At 45.6% G+C, this 22,750-nt stretch overlaps 1 protein-coding gene across 1 annotated transcript in view; it reads right to left on the reverse strand.

The window, feature by feature from the left end:
• Positions 1–4,229: 4,229 nt before the first annotated feature.
• SLC20A1 (solute carrier family 20 member 1) overlaps positions 4,230–22,750 on the reverse strand; it is a 43,077-nt gene continuing 24,556 nt past the window's right edge. The window contains exons 9-11 of the mRNA XM_078666823.1: positions 21,457–21,642; positions 5,468–5,552; positions 4,230–5,133 (exon numbers count right to left, since the gene is read on the reverse strand). Of these exons, the coding sequence (XP_078522949.1) occupies positions 4,978–5,133; positions 5,468–5,552; positions 21,457–21,642 (427 nt within the window). The 3' untranslated portion in view covers positions 4,230–4,977. The remainder of the gene's footprint in view (positions 5,134–5,467; positions 5,553–21,456; positions 21,643–22,750) is intronic.

Below are 22,750 nucleotides of genomic sequence, written 5' to 3' on the forward strand. Positions count from 1 at the left end.
GGTGAGGGGTTGAGGGTGAGTGAGGGTGAGGGTAGGTGAGGGGTTGAGGGTGAGTGAGGGTGAGGGTAGGTGAGGGGTTGAGGGTGAGTGAGGGTAGGTGAGGGGTTGAGGGTGAGTGAGGGTGAGTGAGGGGTTGAGGGTGAGTGAGGGTGAGTGAGGGGTTGAGGGTGAGTGAGGGTGAGTGAGGGTGAGTGTGGGTGAGTGAGGGTGAGTGAGGGTGAGTGTGAGTGAGTGAGGGGTTGAGGGTGAGTGAGGGTGAGTGAGCTACATCTAATGACTTCAGAGGACTGCTTATAGACTGTTTAAATTACAACCATTGTCGATAGTAAGTACTATTGAACCTGATAACGAAAACACACAACACCAGCTGTCACGGCAGACTGAAACACCCCTCTAACGCACGCTGGTTAATAAAACGAGGCACAACACCGAGGAATATTGACCAGATCACTAATAAGATTGGAGCGCCAATTGATTTTGAACCAAATCAACAGGAGATTAACACAATATTTGTAAAGCAGTGGAATGTGGTGGGGACGTGGCGCAAACAATAAGTGCAGCTAGATCATATACTCAAATACATCCAAGATAGGGTGTTAACGAATAGCGGGTAATTTAACTGAGTGATGCGGCTTCGCACTATGTCCTCAAAGTAAAATGGAGATTAGCAAGCTGGAAAATCTGGAGGGTTACTTACATGCCGCTGGTACCAAAAGTGTCTGCCCGCTTCCCTCGATGTGTACACGGGCTTGTCTTGGCCGATTATTTTTAAATAGGTAAGCCAGAGCGCGCCAAACCAGATTGCTCGGTATTTCCGGGTCACGTGATCAGGGCATTCAAGTCTACGCAGTGCCAGACTCTATGGTGCGTGCGTGCTGGTACAGCAGGCAACACTAGAATGCTGACCCTTAAAAACAAATCAGAAGGCGCTTCGTGAAATCGGCGACACAATAATCTTCGGCACAATAGTAAAAGCAAGCACCAGTAGAGGCGTGTTTGGAAACCGAAGACTGGGTAAGGGGAGAGATGCATGGATTGGAGAGATGCAGGCTGTACTATGCAGCCCCATTAACGATCCCGCCCAAGCAACCATTTTGTATTTATTTACCTGGACAGCCGCAGTGGCGGACTGAGGAACGCTCGCGATATTTACAGGCAGCGCTACTGGATATGGAGCCTGCGTGTAGAAATAATTGGAAACAAGGCAAGCGGCAGGCAGGCAGGGGAGGAGAGGAGGAGGAGGGAGGAGAGTAGGGGAGGCACGGCGGGAGGGGGCGGTGCGGGTAAACAAAGACGGACATGCACGCGCCCGTGACTTTTAAGGTCAATGCGCATGCGCATAAGCTTAATGCGCATGCGCATTGACCTTAAAAGTCACGGGCACTGCAAGGAATCGCCACGATTCCTTGCAGTGTGGATAAAGAGTGGATGAGCCCCTATAGTCTCGCTTGCTCGATGCGCATGCGCATCGACAGGCGAGACCTAAAAAGGAAAAGATAATGCGTTATCTACTACAACTTTAATCATTCGATTTTGTGAGAAGATGATTGAAATCAAAATGATTTACTCTCAGATGAAAGTATAAATGGGGTATGGATTTTAATTGTCCTTACTTGTATTTACATTATACAATAAATGTAACTTACAACCTCCCTAACCACAATACACTAAGTCTATCTGTAAAAATGTTACAGGCATGTAATATAGTCAGACAGTGGCACCAATAACAATATATTTAAATGCGACGAGAAGAGAAGCGTTTCTTTGCACATAGAAGTGTAAGATTTGAGACAGACCCAGGTTTTGAACAAAACCACTGCTTTTACTGAAGGTGATGTCACTTAGCGTCCTGGCATATTAACAACAGGCAGCTCTCTCCCTATTTGCAGTGTCCACAGAAGCGACTGCCTTCTGACCCAGCAGGGCTCCCAATGCCTTTCTACTGACCCACCAATACTACCCTGCTGTTTGCTTTAGTGGAATTACACTCCTGTAGTGGTGGTTTACTTAGGAGCACACACAGTGAAGAAGAGGTCTACCACATTGACTCTAGAGCAGGGGTCACTAACCTTTTCTCTATTAAGAGCTACTTATCTTCAATGAAAAGGATCCCGCGCTAGTGTTGTAAAAGTGACCACAACAGACAAGATTACGCAAGTGGCCACGATATACAAGATGTTCAGTAGTGATCACAACACAGCTTCAGACAGGGTTTCCAGCACTCATGTAAAAAAGTTTTTTTCTCAAAGTGGAGTGCCTGTAGTGTGGGCAATACACAACAGCCAAAGCTGCAATACACCTAGCCCCAAGGAAATAATTGGAGTAATAAGTCTCCCAGGTGCTGCAGGATTTACTACTCAAATACCAACTTTAAATATATTTTGGAAATACAACCATTTTGTATCAAACATCGGCTTACGAGTTTTGTAAAACACACACATCTTTGTCTCTAATATATGCTTTTCAATTGTGATAAGCATACATTAATTCAACCAAACAATAGTTTCTATTTAGTAGACTGAGCCTACTTAAAGGTAACTGGAAAGCTACCAATAGCTCCCGAACTACTAGCTGGAGAAGCCTAATCTAGGGACAGAGAAACTACAGCTGAGGTAGAAAGGGAGGGATGGCACTTGCACTCGAAAGGATTTACACAGCATAATGTAACAAAATGGTCTAGTCCAGATTTTTAGAGTTTATCCCTGCGCCCTATTCAATTCACTATAGATTCAAAGCACATAAACGGCACAAAAGAGGCATACATATTAAACTCCAAAGCAATGTTGTTTATGTTGGGGTAACCTCAGAGATGTTCTGACACTTTGCATTACAGTTACTATGCGAAACGCAAAAGATTACACCACGCAGCATAACAGATTTTGTTCAAGTAAAAATCCTAATATCACCAATCTCACTGGTATGTCTCATTGACAGGGAAAAGCAGCCGTAGCAACATATGGGGTACAGCCTATTAAAGAAAAGAAGGTGTCAACAGAAGACAAGTTCTACTCTGAGATTTTGTCAATACTCCTACATCCGATCACACCAAGGGCGTAATTCAAGTGGTAATACCCACTCCATACAGCCACGCACGGTAGCTCCACCCTCTAAACCTAAAACTACTGCAAACCCGTCAGTCGAAGAGGCGCGTGGAGCTGCTTCCAAAAATAAAACTCTATCCCACTCGGTGAGCGTAGCATTAAACGTTAAATATACAAGGCCCTTCCTTTGGAGTTCTGTCCTGCAACCCTGTGAAATTTCACAGAAAGCAACGAAAATTCCCCTGGCCCAGCAGGCCTGTGGTATGAATAGCAGACAACTTCCTGCATCACTAGCGAGAAGTCGCAGAACTAAATGTCCCTTTCCATCGCTTCCCCTGGGGAACCCCTCTCCTTGCAAAGCACTCTGACGAGGCTACCGTCAATGTAAAGGAAACCTAAAAACAAAAGGACGAGCACTTCAAAATAGTTAATTGATCCAAAAAGAAAAATGTCTACATTGCCCAAAGAAAACCTTTTTTCGTCAAAAAATGAAACCGGAGAATTGTGCCATTCAAGGCCTTGCAGCATTTTATTTTCTTCATCTAGTCTTATTTGTCCACCCAGTTACCAAAGCAGCGCTCACAAACACGGAATGCAAAGCCATAAATATGAACTGCACAAACCAAAGCCAGGCCTCGAGAGAAATGAAAGGGCTTTCCTCCAGCAAACACGCAGCATACCGTACATGCTTTCCATTTTATTACAGTATAAAAGAGCTAGCAACAAAGCAAACAAATCCCGCCGCCCCCCCGTTCCTCACTTACCTACCTCCGGCCGCTGGAACACGCTGTGACGCACACCGCAACCGCAAGTCGGCCTGGAGCGCGCCTCGGCAGAGAAGCGGGAGGACAGGAGCGTGACGCGCGTGAACGTGCACGTTGACGTTCCCGCGCGTTCACGGACCTGAGTCGGCTCGTTCCCAGCTCTGTGTCGGGCTCGTTCACAGCTGCTACTCCCTTGACAGGGAGGAAGGTGACTATAGAACTCGCTGGCGGGAGCGCTTTGCGCTCCAACGCCAGGCGAGCCCTAAAAAGGAGCACAGCATTTCAACTCCACACACCTAGCCACCAACTCCAACCCCAATAACCTTCCTCCCATTCTGTTGAATCCAAAGAACACTGCCTCTATGATTGAACAACGATTTACTCTGCAGATTGCGCTCAAAGAAAAAATATATGACACAGGTGGTGGGTTTTAATGCTTGTTTATTTTTATTTATTCCACTAGCAACAAGAACAAACCAGTGAAAATGGATGTAAGCTGGAAAATGTTGCAGCCCGCTACATGTTAGACCAATCTCCTGGGCTGCACACCACATCACACCTGCTGCCAGACATCCCCCAAATCAGCATCGCTGCACGCTCGAAGCAGTGAGGGAAACAAAGTTGCATACACCCTTTCACTTTCCTTCAAACAAAATATCAGTTCTCTTTTGACTTTATTTTTTTAAAATTAAGAAAGAAAATGGTGGCTAGTCTCTTATCTGTGTGCACGTTTATTTACGACCTGCATGGAAACAGGACTGAGCCTTGACAAGCACCAACTCACTGTGCCAGCCAGTACTTGGATTCTTTCTAACCCCCACCCCCCTGCTACTCCTCCCCCCGAAAAATGTGGGAGAAAATAACTAAGCAATTTCTGGGAGATTTTTGTTGCGATATAAAAAAATACAGTGACCCACAGCTTTTTAACACTGAAGTTAAGTGTGATGGCGATACAGTACATTAGCTACGATTTGGAGACAGCAGTCAGATATTTAGTATAAAAGCAGTTTTACAGCACAAATATACCGATATGGTCCACCCCCTCCAGTCCCCACTTTCGTTTTGAAGGATGGTTAAATCTTAGTAACGCATGGACGTGGTTCGATTAGGGGAGGAGCAGGAAGTGCAGTCCACCGAGATGATAGAAAGGGTTACATCAGGTCCCCTTGTGCTCAGAGAATGGCATATTTGAAGAGGGCCATAATTGCAGCACTAATTAGCCCAGAGATGGGAACTGTGACAAACCACGCCAAAAAGATGTTCCGGAAGAGACGCCAGTCAACAGCCTTCCGCGAGCGTAGCCAACCGACCGAGACAACAGAACCGACCTGGAAGAAACAAGCAACATGTATAAGCAGGCAAATCAAGCGAAGCCGACAGTGTTCACGCAAACACATCTTCTAGGAGCTACAACTGTGCCCTTCATAGAAATGCCAGCAAACCGGATCAAAACCTACGCATGGCGACAAAAACCACCGAATAAGTCTGCAATGTATTCTCTGCAAATTGTCGAATTGAGTGTCCTCGATCACCTTACATTTCCGCTACAAAGCAGTCTCCCATATACCCCAAATATACACCATGAGACAGTATATCCATTTAGGACCTTGTTCTCATTATAGCAATGTTTAGCCCCCTAAAAACAAACGAAACAATACTTACTTTACAATGTGTTGTGCTAATGGGAAGGCCAACGTTTGATGCAATCATGACAGTGAGAGCAGATGCCAATTCAATACTGAAGCCACTGCAAGAAAACAAAAATTCAAGGTTAAATTACTGGATTCCTCCCATAGCAGAAAAAATGGCAGTATAACCAGATTTTGCATCAATGTGTGCAAGAGTGGCATGCATGCACTGAGGAGTTAACCATGCCTACTGTAAAGCATTAGATACTACTTCAGGTAAGGGGCACCGAGTAAAATCAAGACATTTTATCTAGCTTCATACTTCGCAGAACACTAGAGCTTTAAAATAAAATAGCATTCGGACAGTAAGACATGGACACTTGCTGAGTATCAAAAAGCACATCCATTGCTGTGCGTCTTGCAGTAGCGCACAGGACTGCAAGCATTGTGACAATTTGGGTTAATTTGTTAACACGCAAATTAGTAGTTTAGTTCGGTAGCGGGTCTCACTCAAACTGACCAGGAACTACCCTTCCTGGACCTAATGATCAGCCTAAAGCAAGACTAATTGGAATCAAGTAATTATAAAAAAACCTATAGACAGCCATAGTACTTTACTATTCAGCAGTTTCCACCCAAAAGCACTCCGGGAAAATCTCCCCTATGGTCAGTTTCTTCGCATTAGATGGAACTGTAGCAATCAGGAAAACTTAACCAACCAGAGCAAACCACTTGTCTAGCAAAATTACAAAACCCAGTAAAGAAAATAAGAATTGCTGAGAAGAGCCCGCAGCACCAATAGGAAAGCACTCCTTGAAACACACCCAAGGCTGAAGAAAATAATGACCTGCGTGACCACTTGGACACCTGAATCAAATATGATCAGACAGGTCATAAGAAAACACTGGTGGATCTTCCAGATTGGTGACTTTGCACCCAGCTCCCGAGACTTGCATTCAAGAGCACAGCAGACCTAAAAGATATGCTGATCAACACAAGACCCAAAAAGAAGGAGCCACAACACAACCTACTGTGGGATCTACCTCCTGTGGTCGACCACTACCTATGTGGGCAATGCATAGCCTGCCCCCTCACAAGTGCCACTAAGACGGTTACATTGACCGATTCGTTGGCATGGATAAAAACATACAAATTGTAATACATACAATTGCGTGTATCACATCACCTGCACTTGCCAACTTAAGTGGGGATGACGACTCACCCTGTAAAAACAAGGATTACTGAACACAGGAGAAACAGGTTTAAAAAACAACAAAAAAAAACCACAAAAAAAACAAAGTGTGTGCTCATTTCACAGAAATGAACCATACTACCACCGACTTACACTGGACACGTTTGGAATCCCACCCCAAATACAAAAGGAAGCCCTGTTCAGAAAGGAGCAGTTTTGGATCTTTAGGCTTTCTTCCCACCTCGGCGGGCTAAATGACTATTCCCAGGGGTGACCAGAACAGACCAATGCCGTGAACCTGAGGGAAATTGCTGACAACTCCGGTCACGCCCTCCAGAGAACCATAGAGTGGACCTTTAGCACGGACAAAACCCCTGATTTAACACCTACCAGAAAACTGAACATATTATCCAGACCCTCCAGGATATCGCGATTTGCCGCGAAATCGGCACTTTTTAAAAAAATGCCGCGATTTTTACAAAAATGCCCACGAAATCGGCATTTTTGTAGAAATCGCGGCACTTTGCTATATCTTGGGGGGTCTGCTTTATCCAAAGACATGCACCGGTTGCCCCACACCTGTAGATGATCTACAGACACTGGGGTCAGAGGGTTAAAGCAGCTCGGCTGCAGCTGGCAGTGTGAAGGTCTAGGCTCTTTGTCATTCAGAGCTGCCCGGGACTGCGCTCGTTCGCACCTCTTCCTGGCCCACAAGAATGACAATGGGAGCCCTCACCTTGCACATCAACAGGAGGGGGGGGGGATGGGTTGTTGTCACAGAGGATGGAGCAGGAATCGGACAGAGCAGTTCTCCTTCGAGTGTAATGTGAAAGGGTTTGCAGTGACAGGAATAGGAACTTCGAGTCTTAGGCCTGTGAGAAGGCTCATTTACTGACCTGGCAAATTGTTTTTAAACACAGTCAGCAAGTCAATTTGGGAAAGAAACGGAGAACAATTTAAATTGAAAACAAAAGACACGCTACCTTAAATCTGTTAATATATATATTTTTAACTCTAATCTTGCATTGCTGAGAGATTATCTGCAGCATGCACACCCGGAACTGTCTATGTGCTTGCACTTCTACTCTAATGTGAATTGTATTAGCAAAATGTCTGACCTTGCTTTAAAGATGTTGCACTAAGTGCTCCATCCATGTACGATTTTTAGCATTGGATCGTAGCAAGCTTCTCCTTAAAGCTGAAGTTTAGTGCAACAACGCTGGGCTCTCTATGAGCATACTATGAAATCATGGTTTTATTCTATAGATTAAAGAATTAGCAGAGTATCAATTTTCCGATTTAAAAAAAGAACTACAGGCCATAGAAGGCAAACAAGCAATGGCACCTTTCAGTACTCCAGGATATGGGGTGAATGGATGAATGAAAGATTGAATAAATGGATAATGAGAGAGGATGGATGGATTGGAGAGGGGAAGGATGGAGAGAAAATTTAAATAGCTGGATGTATGGGTGGAAGGGTAGCTGGATGATGGATGAAGGGATGGATGGATGAAGGGAAGGATGGATGGATGAAGGGAAGGATGGATGGATGAAGGGAAGGATGGAGGGGAAGGATGGATGGGTGGGTGAAAGGATGGATGGGTGGGTGAAAGGATGGATGGGTGGGTGAAAGGATGGATGGGTGGGTGAAAGGATGGATGGGTGGGTGAAAGGATGGATGGGTGGGTGAAAGGATGGATGGGTGGGTGAAAGGATGGATGGGTGGGTGATGAGGGGACGGATGGATGATGAGGGGACGGGTGGGTGATGAGGGGACGGGTGGGTGATGAGGGGACGGATGGATGATGAGGGGACGGATGGATGATGAGGGGACGGATGGATGATGAGGGGACGGATGGATGATGAGGGGACGGATGGATGATGAGGGGACGGATGGATGATGAGGGGAAGGATGGATGATGAGGGGAAGGATGGATGATGAGGGGAAGGATGGATGATGAGGGGAAGGATGGATGATGAGGGGAAGGATGGATGATGAGGGGAAGGATGGATGATGAGGGGAAGGATGGATGATGAGGGGAAGGATGGATGATGAGGGGAAGGATGGATGATGAGGGGAAGGATGGATGATGAGGGGAAGGATGGATGATGAGGGGAAGGATGGATGATGAGGGGAAGGATGGATGATGAGGGGAAGGATGGATGATGAGGGGAAGGATGGATGATGAGGGGAAGGATGGATGATGAGGGGAAGGATGGATGATGAGGGGAAGGATGGATGATGAGGGGAAGGATGGATGATGAGGGGAAGGATGGATGATGAGGGGAAGGATGGATGATGAGGGGAAGGATGGATGATGAGGGGAAGGATGGATGATGAGGGGAAGGATGGATGATGAGGGGAAGGATGGATGATGAGGGGAAGGATGGATGATGAGGGGAAGGATGGATGATGAGGGGAAGGATGGATGATGAGGGGAAGGATGGATGATGAGGGGAAGGATGGATGATGAGGGGAAGGATGGATGATGAGGGGAAGGATGGATGATGAGGGGAAGGATGGATGATGAGGGGAAGGATGGATGATGAGGGGAAGGATGGATGATGAGGGGAAGGATGGATGATGAGGGGAAGGATGGATGATGAGGGGAAGGATGGATGATGAGGGGAAGGATGGATGATGAGGGGAAGGATGGATGATGAGGGGAAGGATGGATGATGAGGGGAAGGATGGATGATGAGGGGAAGGATGGATGGTGGGGGGAAGGATGGATGATGAGGGGGTGGGTGAAAGGATGGATGATGAGGGGGTGGGTGAAAGGATGGATGATGAGGGGGTGGGTGAAAGGATGGATGATGAGGGGGTGGGTGAAAGGATGGATGATGAGGGGGTGGGTGAAAGGATGGATGATGAGGGGGTGGGTGAAAGGATGGATGATGAGGGGGTGGGTGAAAGGATGGATGATGAGGGGGTGGGTGAAAGGATGGATGATGAGGGGGTGGGTGAAAGGATGGATGATGAGGGGGTGGGTGAAAGGATGGATGATGAGGGGGTGGGTGAAAGGATGGATGATGAGGGGGTGGGTGAAAGGATGGATGATGAGGGGGTGGGTGAAAGGATGGATGATGAGGGGGTGGGTGAAAGGATGGATGATGAGGGGGTGGGTGAAAGGATGGATGATGAGGGGGTGGGTGAAAGGATGGATGATGAGGGGGTGGGTGAAAGGATGGATGATGAGGGGGTGGGTGAAAGGATGGATGATGAGGGGGTGGGTGAAAGGATGGATGATGAGGGGAAGGGAGGATGGATGGATGATGAGGGGAAGGGAGGATGGATGGATGATGAGGGGAAGGGAGGATGGATGGATGATGAGGGGATGGATGATGAGGGGGTGGGTGAAAGGATGGATGGATGAGGGGAAGGATGGATGATGAGGGGAAGGATGGATGGATGAGGGGAAGGATGGATGGATGAAGAGTGGGTGGGTGGGTAGATGGATGGATGATGGCAAAGGATGGATGGATGATGAGGGCAAAGGATGGATGGATGATGAGGGAAAAGGATGGCTGGGTGATGAGGGAAAGGATGGATGATGAGGGGGAAGGACAGATGGATGGATGATGGGTGGGTGAAAGGATGGATGGCTAAGTGAAAGGGTCGATGGAGAGAGAGAAAGGGAGGATGGATGGATGACTAAAATAGTGGATGGGTGGAAGGATTAGTAAGTGAAAGGTGAAAGTGATTGGTGAAAGGGTAAATGGCTGAATGGATGAGTGAATGGATGGGATGAAGAGTGGATGGATAAGTGTACAGATGGATAGGGTGAAAGGGTGGATGGATAATGGAGACGAGTGAAAGGATGGATGAGGGGATGGATGAAGGGATGGATGAGTGAAATGATAGATGGAAGGATACATGATGGATAGGTTTGCAAACGGTTGAATATGTTTGGAAATGGCTGGGCTTACTTATATACTATTGCGCGACCTCTGATGTGTCTCTAAAACGTACCTATTGTCTTGAAGTTTTGTCCTGAATTTTGAGCTCCTGTCCTGAATTTTGACCCTTTGTCCTGAATTTTTACACTCACCGTCCTGAATTTGCACCAATGCCAGTTGGTCACCCTATTCGCTGGCTTGGAGACGGAGCGCCGTGCAGAGATGTTTGTCCCTCAAGATAAACAGACAGAACCACTCAGCCGAGAGAGCTGAGGCGCACACGGGACGGGGTATCTGCAGAGGCGCGCTGGACAAGGGATGAAGTCTGAGGGTTGAGCTCACCTATTGCAGACCATTTCCCCCTGGGAGTGAGCCATGGGAAAAATCCTAGAGGCGAGAAATGTAACACGGGCGTCAAGTGGCCCCATGTCATGGGTGTCAACTTCAACCAGTCCCCGCTTTTAAAGCGGAGACGATTTGCAGGCTGACATTTTGCAACGAAACTACAAGTACCAACATGCAGTTCGCTACTGTGTAGCAAGTGACCACTTGGCGGTTTTGACTGCTCTCTCTCTAGTGGTTAGGTCTGTCGAACGGGCATCCGGTGGGATATCAGGTTGTGTTCAAAATACACTGTACTATTTAACGTGCTTACTAATAAAAGGGGCGATAGGTATAGCCATCATTAGTGCAGCAGGTACAGTGGCACCAAGCTCAAAAAAGCAGCGCAAGGGGCTTGTAAATCTGCCCCAAAGTGTCTACATTGTAAAGAAACCAAATATACATAGCTTCATGTTGTTAAATAACTAAAAAAACTAAGATATCTGTGTTTGTTGTAGGAAAAATGGCCACAAAATTCCGCAAAATTTCCATATTTGTGCCGCTAAATTTCCATTTTTGTGCCGCTAAATTTGCTATTCCATGCCGCTATATCCTGGGGGGTCTGATTATCGGTAAGGGACCAGTCAATATGCATAGAGGGTCCACTCTACGTTGCTCTTGGATCGAATTTTATTATGCTATGAGACAACTTACTTCAAGAGCATCCCAAGCAAATATTATAAGTAGGGCCATTACCATCGACCACCCACTCTACCACAAAAAATGTTCAGTTCCATCAGGGCTCCCATTGCTAATCAAATTCTAGGCTCAATTAACCAGCACCCGCTTAAAAAATAGAAAAGAACTCTAGCATTCTAAGTGTCAAACAATTAGCAATAAAGTTTATTCCCAAGATGGCCGCTATCCCCACGCGCACTGGCAGCAGCATGCTAACATGCCGTTCTAAATAACCCACCCCCGGAGTTACACTTCACAGGAACCAGCGCAGGAACACGGCTAGTTGCAGCGCCACCTTCCGCGAGTATGCATCTCTTTAATCCAATACTGCCGGACATTTTCAAGAGTCCTCGGTAAGAAGAATATACGGTAATGCTATTGACTGCATGCTCTCCCTATACCCTCATTTCGGTTATAGGTTTTGAGCAACGAGGTGCTCTGGGGAAAAGCGGTCAGCCGCCCTAGACCAACTTACTAAGGGATGAGTCACCAACCAACAGTCCGTTTCGGACACAGCTAGGTAAGCGCTCCTGTTATTTTCTGGACCCTCCTGTGCCCACTACCTGGGGTAGCTTGCCTGAAAAAAAACACGTCATTGTCTGAAACCATGTGTATGTAAAAACACATGGTTGCTCACTGCAGGAACTACGGGTTAGATGGCTACCCCAGTTTCTGCACTTGAACACATTCGGACACACATCACAACTAATTAGTTGCTTCCACCGACTATTTGTGTTTGTCAGTCATGTTCTGTGTTTCACAATCTGGCTATCCTACGGATGGATATTCTTTCACACACTGTCTCCAGGACCGACTCCTCAAAGGATATATAATTGGAGCAGCTCACGCACTGTCAGACACGGACAACAGCAGTACATATTGCTATGAGCACAACGGATTTCTCAATACCAATGTTTTAGTAATTTATGTTTTGACTACACGTAGATAGCGCCAAACCACACAGGAGTTACCCAGCAATTTGGAGATAGCAACACAACAAGGGACAGTACAGGGAATAGAAATGAGCTCCCGACCTGGGCAATAAGGATCTCATCACTGCTCGACCCACAATGGGTTGACATTTTTGGATACAGTTAGCGTCGCAGAGTATCAAAAAGCACATTCATTGTGGTGCATTTCGCAGTTGTGCACAGGACTGAAAGCATTGTGAAAATTTGGATTAATAAATTGGAAGGAATATGCTACTTACCAGTATGCATCTGTTCTTGGCATAAAGGGCTGCAGAGTGTTACATTTATGAATAGATCGCCATCTGGTGTTGGGCTCGGATGATTGCACTTGTTTTTCTTCTGGAGAAGTCTTTTGTAGTCACTAGACTGGTGACTCCTCCCTTGGGTGATAGTGCGCATGGGCATCGGCTCCATCCTTAGATTGTTTTGCCATAGTAGGGTTAGATGGAGTAGTATGATAGAATACAGAAAGAGATGCCCATGTAAGTGTATCTAAATAAGATAATGCTGGAACAGACACAGGTTTCCGGGGAGGCAGGGAGGGCATGTAGCACTCTGCAGCCCTCTATGCCAAGAACAGATGCATACTGACGTAGCATATTCCGTTCGAGGCATATGGGCTGCAGATGGTACATTTACGAATAGATTACACAGCAGTTAACTCCCTAGCGGTGGTTACCAGTGTCTGTTGCAACAGTTTGGAATAAAGTTTTTAATACAGCCTGGCCCACTCTTGCTTGTTATGTTGCCTGCACGTCAACACAGTAGTGTTTTGTGAAGGTATGTGGTGTAGACCAAGTTCCTGCTTTGCAAATGTCATCTAGGGGAATTTTCCCTAAGAATGCCATAGATGCCCCTAGTTTGCGTGTAGAATGAGCTCTAGGGGGGGAACAGATAATGTTCTTTGCTTTAATGTAAAATATTTGTATACATTTTATAATCCATCTGGCAAAATGCCTGCTTTAGAGATAGGATTGCCTTTATGTGTTGGGGAAAACACTACAAATAGTGGTTTCGTTTTTCTGAAAGTTGGAGTTCTTTCTATGTAATTGCCCTTTTGACATCTAGTGTATGTAGGGCCCTTTCTGCTACCGTCTGTGGCTTTGGAAAGAAGACTGGTAGTTCCACTGGTTGATTGATGTGGAATGCTGAAATTACTTTAGGTAAGAACTTTGGGTTTGTTCTAAGAACCATATTTTGGTGTAGTTGTAGAAATTGTTCTTGTATTGTTAATGCCTGTAACTCACTTACTCTCCTAAGGGAGGTAATGGCTATAAGGAAGGCCACTTTCCATGTGAGAATTTTTTTTCACATCTATGCATAGGTTCAAAAGGTGGTCCCATTAGTCTGGTGAGCACTATGTTAAGGTTCCAGACTGGGGAAGGTGGTAGTCTTGGTGGAATAACTCTTGAGTCCTTCCATGAAAGCCTTAATTGCGGGTACCCTAAACAAGGATAGATGTTGCCTGTTTTGCAGGTATGCTGCTATAGCTGCAAGATGTACTCTAATGGAGGTATAAGCAAGGTTACATTGCTGTAAGTGTAGTAAGTAGCAAATAATATTTTGTGTAGATGCGTCCAGAGGGTTGATGTTACTGTTACAGTATACAGCAAACCTCTTCCACTTTGCTGCATAGCAGGCTCTGGTGGTGGGACGTCTTGCTTGCTTAATAATTTCCATGCAGTTTGGAGGTAAATTTAAGTATCCAAATTCTAAGATCTCAGGAGTCAGATCGCTAGGTTCAGTTGTTTGGGATCTGGGTGCATTATTTCTCCATGGTTCTGTGTAAGGTGCATGGGTGAGATTCTTAGTTTTTGGTGTGGCACTTGTGAGAGTTGTAGGAGCGTGGTGAACCACGGCTGCCGTGCCCACGTTGGTGCTACCAGTATCATGGTCATTGAATGCTGTTGCAGTTTTCGAACCACTAATGGAATTAGTGGGAGAGGGGGAAGGCGTATGCAAATTTGCTGGACCAATTTATCCATAATGCATTGCCGTGTGACAGGTGGTGTGGGTACCTGGATGCGAAGCTTTGGCATTTTGCGTTCTGATGAGTGGCAAAGAGATCCATCTCTAGTTGTCCCCATCTTTGGAAGAATAGCTGCAATATTTGGTTGTGCAGTTCCCATTCGTGTATTTGTTCTGACTGTCTGCTGTCTGATTTTGAACTCCTGGTAGGTGTTCGGCTAACAGATAGATGTTTTGAGGAATGGCCCATCTCCAGATTTCCTGCGCTAGTCTGGATAGTTGGAGTGTGTCCCCCCATTGTTTTTTTAATGTAATACATTGCGGTCATGTTGTCTGTTCTGATCAGGACTGCTTTGTTCAGACCATACATTTGAAAAGCTTTTAATGCTAGGAACACTGCTAGTAGTTCTAGGTGATTTATGTGCAGTCTTTTTTGCTGTTCATTCCATCTTCCTTGTACTGTGTATTTGTCCATGTGAGCTCCCCATCCGGTGAGCGATGCATCCGCTCTTAGCACCACTTGTGGAATTGGTTCTAGGAACGACCACCCTTTGGAAATGTTCGTTGTATTCCACCACGAGAGTGATGTTTTGAGGAATGGCCCATCTCCAGATTTCCTGCGCTAGTCTGGATAGTTGGAGTGTGTCCCCCATTGTTTTTTTAATGTAATACATTGCTGTCATGTTGTCTGTTCTGATCAGGACTGCTTTGTTGAGACCATGCATTTGAAAAGCTTTTAATGCTAGGAACACTGCTAGTAGTTCTAGGTGATTTATGTGCAGTCTTTTTTGCTGTACATTCCATCTTCCTTGTACTGTGTATTTGTCCATGTGAGCACCCCATCCGGGGAGCGATGCATCCGCTCTTAGCACCACTTGTGGAATTGGTTCTAGGAACGACCGCCCTTTGGAAATGTTTGCTGTATTCCACCACTTGAGTGATGCGTGCAGTCGTCTACCAACACCAGATCTGTAATCTGACCTTGAGCCTGATTCCACTGTGTTGCTAGACATTCTTGAAGCGGACGCATTTGTAGTCTGGCGTATGGGATTAGCAGTATGCAAGAGGACATCATCCCCAATAACTGCATGAACACTCGAGCTGTTAATGAGTGTTGCGGTTGAAACCTTTGAATCAATGTAAGCATTGTCTGAATCCTGACTGGATTGGGGTATACTCTGGCTTTTTCTGTATCTATAGTAGCCCCTAGATACTGTTGCATTTGGTTTGGTTGCAGGTGGGATTTTGTGTAGTTCACCGTAAACCCTAGCTGGTGCAGCAGTTGGGTGTTTTGAAGACATTCCTTTTGTGACGTGGCCTTTATTAGCCAGTCGTCTTAGTAAGGAAAGACATGTATTTGCTGTCTTAGGTGTGCTGCAACCACTGCTAGGCATTTCGTGAACACCCTTGGTGCTGTTGTGACGCCAAACGGAAGGACTTTGAACTGATAATGTTGTCCTTCTACTACAAACCCGAGGTATTTTCTGTGGGCTTTGTGAATTGGGATATGAAAGTAGGCGTCTTTTAGATCCAGTGTAGAAAGAAAGTCCCCTTTCTTCAGTAAAGGAAGTACTTGTTGTAACGTGACCATGTGGAAATGTTCCGAATTTATGTATGCATTGAGAGGTCCGAGGTCTGGTATTGGCCTTAGAGATCAGTCTTTTTGGGAATTAGGAAGTATAGAGAGTATACTCCTGTCCCCTGTTGATGTTGTGGAACCTTCTCTATAGCATGCTTTTGTAGCAGTGATAGTACTTCCTGTTTTAATAATGTCAGATCTTGACTCATTGGACGCTGTCGGGGGGGGGGGGGGGGGGGATGTTTGGTGGGGTAGCTGTGAGTTCTAGGCAATAACCAGGTTGGATAATTTGTCTCACCCACCTGTCTGTGATGTTTTCCCAGACAGGTCGGAATTGTGATAGGCGTCCCCCGACCGGTGTTATATGGTCTGGGGGGAGCTGTATGAAGTCACTGTTTTGGGGTAGGAGAGTTGGTGGTTGTTTCCGCGACCTCTACCCTTGTTGTTACCTCTGTAACTGCCTCTAGCATTCCCTCTGGGGGATGTTGGTGTAAAAGAGGTTGATTGCTGGCTTCTGCCTGTATTCTTTGATCTGCCTCTATAGGTGGATCTACGAAATGAACCCCTGTGAGCTGGCTGTTGTAATGCTCCCATTGACTTAGCCTTTTGTGTCCTTTTTCATACACCTCATCTGTACCTGAGCCGAAGAGTGTTTTACCATCAAAGGGCTGATTCAATAAAGAAGTCTGTACTTCCTGTTTGAACCCTGAGCCATGCATGTTTTCTTAACATGATGCTGGTGTTTATGGATCTTGCTGCAGTGTCTGCTGAGTCTAAGGCGCACTTAATGGAAGTGTTAGTTATTATCTTTCCTTCCTGTATCAGCTGATCTGCCCTTTTCTGATGTTCCTTAGGGAGATGTGTAATGAGTTTTTCTAACTCATCGTAATGAGCTCTATCATAACGTGCAAGTAGCGCCTGAGTGTTTGCTATGCGCCAGCTGTTTGCTGCTTGGGATGCAACTCTTTTGCCGGAGGCATCTATTAACTTGACTCCTTGTCAGGAGAAGGAGCTTCTCCTGCTGTTAGTGAGTTAGCCCTCTTACGAGCGTTTGAGACTACTAACGAGTCCAGAGGTATTTGCCCCTTAATAAATACTGGGTCTTTTGGGGCTGCCTTATACTTTTATCAATTCTTGGGTTTAATACCCTAGCCCTCACTGGGTCTCTGAATATGGCTGATGTATGAGTGAGGAGACCTTTAAGCATTGGTAGGGTCCCTGAGGATTTTTGTGCAGCAGGTAGTGTTTCTAAAAGGAAATCTATCTGAGGTTCTGTACGTAAATCTACCTTGTGGTATTTTGCTGCCCTATTAATTAGTTGTGCAAAATCCGAATTATCATCAGGGGGAGAGGGTTTTGAGGGATACAGGTCAGGGTCATTATCATTATCCGACACTGCGTCATAATCCTCCCATGGGTCTGTGTCTTCTGGGATAGTATTGTTATCATCCCTAGGAAGGTCCCCATCCCCTGTGTCACTTTCTACATCGGTTAGAGGTGTAGATGGGCGTGGTGTAGGAATAGATGACAGAGTATGAGGAAGAGGAGGATGAGGGTGTGTCCATAGGTTGTGGAGAAAGGGGAGGAGTTGTATTTGTCCCCATTGTTCTCTTCTTAGGCGGAGGAGCTTTGTCCTCCGATGGTCGAGTCTTCCTCTTTTTAGGTAGTTGTCACCACCATGCAAGTTTGTGGATCAATGAACAAAGTCTTTTGTTTTGGATCTGTTTGTTGCTCCTGTATCGGTACCGAAGTTTTCGGGTCCGAAAGGTGCCTTTGTTTCTGTATCTCAGTGTTCTGTGTTTTCGGCACCGAGATTTTGCTCGAGTCCGATTTTTTCGGTGTGGAGGTAGTCTTCGACGTCAAAGCATGTTTCGGTATCGACGTGGAATGTTTCGAGTGCGAGCTCTTTGGTATGGAGCTTCGATGTCGACCGTTTCTCAGCTCCGACGTGGTGGGAGGCCGAGAGTTTCGGTTTCGTTGCAGAGCCCGAAGGCGGGGCGTCGGAAACTCTTTTTGGTTGTCTGACCGGGCTTGAAGGCGGGGTCGACACCAATCGGGCCGGTTTTTTGGCAAAGGGACGTCGTCACTCACGGTTTGATGAACGTCAACTTCGACTTCAGACTCGTCCGCTTCCGACCCCGACCAGTCCTAATCTTCTTCTTCCTCCTCAGGGTGTTGGACCTCGAACAGTTCTGGGATTGCATCGGACTCCATCCTCGACATCTCATGTCTTCGGGCTTGATGGTTTCTAATCGTCGACTTGGAGGAGAGAGCCGCACAGGCTTCACAGTCTCTGGATTCGTGGTCCGGTGATACAGAGGTTGCACACCTCGTGTAGGTCCTTGTGTGGGAATTTAGCACCACAGACATTTTTTGAATGGAGTCCTTTCCATGGACTCCGGGCTGGACTACGTCGATAGGCCTCCCGGTCTCGACGTAGAGTTGGAATTTTTTGTTGACTTCGAAGCGCGTCAGAATGGAAATGAACTTGCGCTCAATAAACAATACCGTCGAATTGGAAAGGGAATACGCGCCGAAATATAACTTTTCTCGAAGTCGATCCGGAGCGCTTCGATCCTCATCCAAACCTGATGGCGAAAAAAAAACAAAAAAACAATCCAAGGATGGAGCCGATGCCCATGTGCACCACCCAAGGGAGGAGTCACCAGTCTCGTGACTACAAAAGACTTCTCCAGAAGAACAACAAGTGCAATCATCAGAGTCCAACACCAGATGGCGATCTATTAATAAATGTACCATCTGCAGCCCATATGCCTCGAACCGCAAATTACTAGTCTAGTTTGGTAGCGGGTCTCTAACTGTACAAGATCAGAGTCGCAGTCTCATCTACGGTTTTGAACCCAAGCTTCAGCATAAATCTCAGGACTCCCTTCCACTTAAGGCTTTGTTCCCGTATCTAAAATAGAGGTCAAAATCTATTAACAAATCATCCTTATTAGGGTCACACTGGAGGTTTTGACTACCAAAAACTTTCAGAGACCATAGAGCTTTAGCTCGCAAGAGTCCAGGAACAATCTATATATTACAAGAGAGAAAACTACCCACTTATGCTGTAAAGACAACTGCATCCACTATAGGCACTACGTTTCTAGCCCTCTTGGAAGGCTAATTGCCATGTGACAAGTTATGGGGTATTCTGGGGTTCGATTTACATAGGAATTCTCTGTCAAAACTACAATAAGCTGGGATATCTGGCACGGAGAAGAATCTTCCTTTTAAATATGCTGAAGCAATAAGTCTGCTCTAAATCCATTCCAGGTAGTACCAGCCATAATTGGGGTTTCTGCTCCCAGTATGTGTGCAGGGCTCATCACACTGCGAGACTGCATATTGCTCCATGAGCAGATTCTGCAAAGTTGTGCACTGGGCTTGTGCTGTGCCAACTAGTTTCCTTAGTGCAGTTTTAATGTGCACCATTTCAAGACTACTGCCATCACCGTGGAGAACACCAGAACCTGACCTATAACCATTATTTACAGTAGCACATATTAGTATTGTCACCATGCCACAAGATTGCCACCCAAGGGAGTATGAAACGGTGGAGGCAGTGTTCAAGTCATTGACAAACTACAGTGTAGCACTCTAGAGTAGCCAAAGGGTTATCAATCATCTCCGGTAGGTAGTCCTTTAGTGTACAGAAAGGACTAGGCTGCAGCTAGCAAGGCTGACTTCGATGCCTTTTCAATTAGATTTAGAACAAGGCCAATGAATGGCATGGATCCCTCCTGTGTATGTTCAGTTGAATTTCTGATATGATTAAGGCAGAACGGATTGATACTTACACATCAGACTTTAAATCCACATTGACACGGAGGTTAAAAGAATTGGAGGGAGCATCAAAAAGATTAACAGGAGACTCTAGAATCTCGTGCAGTACATTAAAGCTCAGTGAGGTTGAGCCACAAGAATGGCCTCCAAGAAATAGCATGAGCTGCAGTTCAACAGAGAACTCATGGTTTTGTAGTGCACTTCTCTACCCAAAAAGTTTCCAGCGCTAGACATTGGATAGGTGGCTTGGCCAGAAACAGGCAAGAGTTAGAAGAGCCAAGTTTAATGTTTGCGGAAGGCGGTCAAGGATCGACAGCTTCTCCGCAGGTCTGGCAGCACGTTACAGAGCTAGGGGCCGGGGCCCAGATAAGACAACAAGGAAATTGCTGAACTTATCCGCTTTAACATTGTGGCATCAATCTAGAATTTCAATGGAGTATCCACTTTACTCTGAGACAAAGTTTGGGAACAGCCCTGGTAAATTTGAAAAAAGCATGGTCCTAGTGCTCAAAAACTGAGATCACTGCTTAGGGATGCGTATAGCCGTTCAGGTGGCTTTACCCTTCGAATCCATTCACCTTTTTCTTGTCCAATGCTATCAGAGATTTTGAAGAGATTAAACTGTTACCTAGGTCTATAGCTTCCCTCGAGTCTGGTGGAGAGTTTGCAGACAAAGAATATTGATCCAAAGGGTTGGTAGGACCTCTTCTCACCATTTTAGAGTCATTGACGAATGCTTCCAAGAACTGTAGGAAGCCTGTAACAAAGGGTCAAGGAGCCAAACTATTACAAAGAGGAGATGTCAAGTCCAGAGTTCAATTGTTCAGGTGTCAAGCTTCCGAGGGACCACAATGGGGTACCAAGTGATCAGTCTCATTCACAAGAAATATTGCAGTGAAGACTGGTTCTAAGGAGTACTTCATACAGTAATAAGGTGGAAAATACAACATTAAAGTGCAGAGCATGTGGGGTCAAGTTTTAGGTGGCAAATCTATCCTAATTATTTTGGCTAGTATTTTAAAACTGGCAAGAAAAAAGTGCCCAGTTAAGCATTCCCCTTCTTAAATTAACAAGATCTATTACGTGTTCCAACAAAACACACTTGGAGGAATTAAACAAAATCATGATGGTGAAAGCCATTCCTGGATGTACACGTGGGCAGTGACCAGAACTCGTGTGCATCCCAGAGAATGTTGGTGCAGCGGAGAACTACTGAAGAAAAGACGGACTAGAGTGGTATTGGTTATTCAGGGGTGCTGAAGTAGTGCGATCAGATTGTATGCAGAAATGCTATACCAGTTGTGCGAGAAGAAAGAATACGTTTCGGCTGCTTATGCTGTGCTATATCCATTATGTGAATTAGTCAACATGCAAAACACAAACCTCAAAACCATCTGCTGTTTTACAAAATATTAATACCACTATCAAGAGGTCATGTTCTGGGCTTTAAGTACCTTCTGATACAAAGAAGAATTAAAGCTACAAAAATGCATTCATACTGAAAGAAGTTGGAAAAAGCAAGGCGTAGGGTGAAAGAAGCCGTTCAAATAAGTCTCTGCGCTTACCTGGAAGGTGTGATTGGCGTTAGATCTTTGCCCATGGTTTGAATCACTCTCCTGCCCCAAACCCACAGTCCGATGCAAATGCCTATGCCTCCGTACAGTAGCAGCCAGATCGGAGTATTCGCTTTGGTAGCAACGTCACCGGTTTGATAGACCAGCCACAAGGCAACAAGGGGTCCAATGGCATTACTGAAATTAAAACATTCACAAGTTAGAAGAAAACAGCAATCGGACAGAAACCTTATTAAACACTTGGCTCACCCTCCTCACTGCTAAAAACTAAACCAGAAGTTTCTGGGAGTAAAGGAACTACAGTTAAACTGTTTTTATAAAAGTGTGATTGCAAACCTAGAGCCACAAATACAGTGGTGTGTACGCAAGACATGCCAGTTTATTATCTAGTTTTACAACTGACTCCTATGGAGCCAATTCTTTAGGAGTCAGATCCAAAATCTAAATCCAGACTATGCATACAACTAGGGTGAAGGGAATTTAATACACATTTTAATTGCGGATTTTTAAATGTACAATTGGCGAAACGGTTAGTCCTTTTGGACAGAAAGAGGGTGACCTGAAGCTATTTAGTCACCTTAACACCACTAAAGCATTTCTGGACTGTGCTTTTACATATCAGTGTTATCAGATGTTCGATTAAACAATTGTCACTCTTTAAGAACGTCACAGTGCACAAGTGGCGTCAACACGTGTAAGCATACAACCATAAAGTTACTAAGCCTGTCTGTCAATAAAAAGGACCCCTCCACCAAAAAAATAAACCTTGCTGAAACTACCAAATCTCCAATAAGCAGTCTTTAAATGAAATAATTTTAAAAAATGAAATAAAAAGTGTGGCGTTAGAAGTACCGTTGCTGCAAGGATATTTTCCTCCAACTAAACTGCACCTACGGTACAGGGTAAAACTAGCTTGGGGCAGGCACTAATTGTTATAAGCTTGAAACATAACTGCATAGCTTTCGGACACACCACTAAGCCTAGCTAGGGAGGTAGGTAGAACAACGGATTGCAGGTTTGTTCCAGCACGCAGTAGTGGGAAGCCACAATCACAAGGGGCCATTATGATAGACCGATGCCTTTTACAGTGGCTGCTACAAACCGTTTCGAGCTGTTTTTGTGAAGAACAAACAGGCATCGTCTTTGTGGGTGGCAGTTAGAAACAACGGGCCACTGGATGTCAAAGCAACAAGGGCAGCTTTGTTTCCCTATTTAGAACACACCAGCACGCAATGGAGACTAATTCGATTTCCGTCTGACACTTTCCTAGGTTGTGCTTCGATCA

Source organism: Lissotriton helveticus, chromosome 11, assembly GCF_964261635.1.
Source record: "Lissotriton helveticus chromosome 11, aLisHel1.1, whole genome shotgun sequence".
Classification (NCBI taxonomy): Eukaryota; Metazoa; Chordata; class Amphibia; order Caudata; family Salamandridae; genus Lissotriton; species Lissotriton helveticus.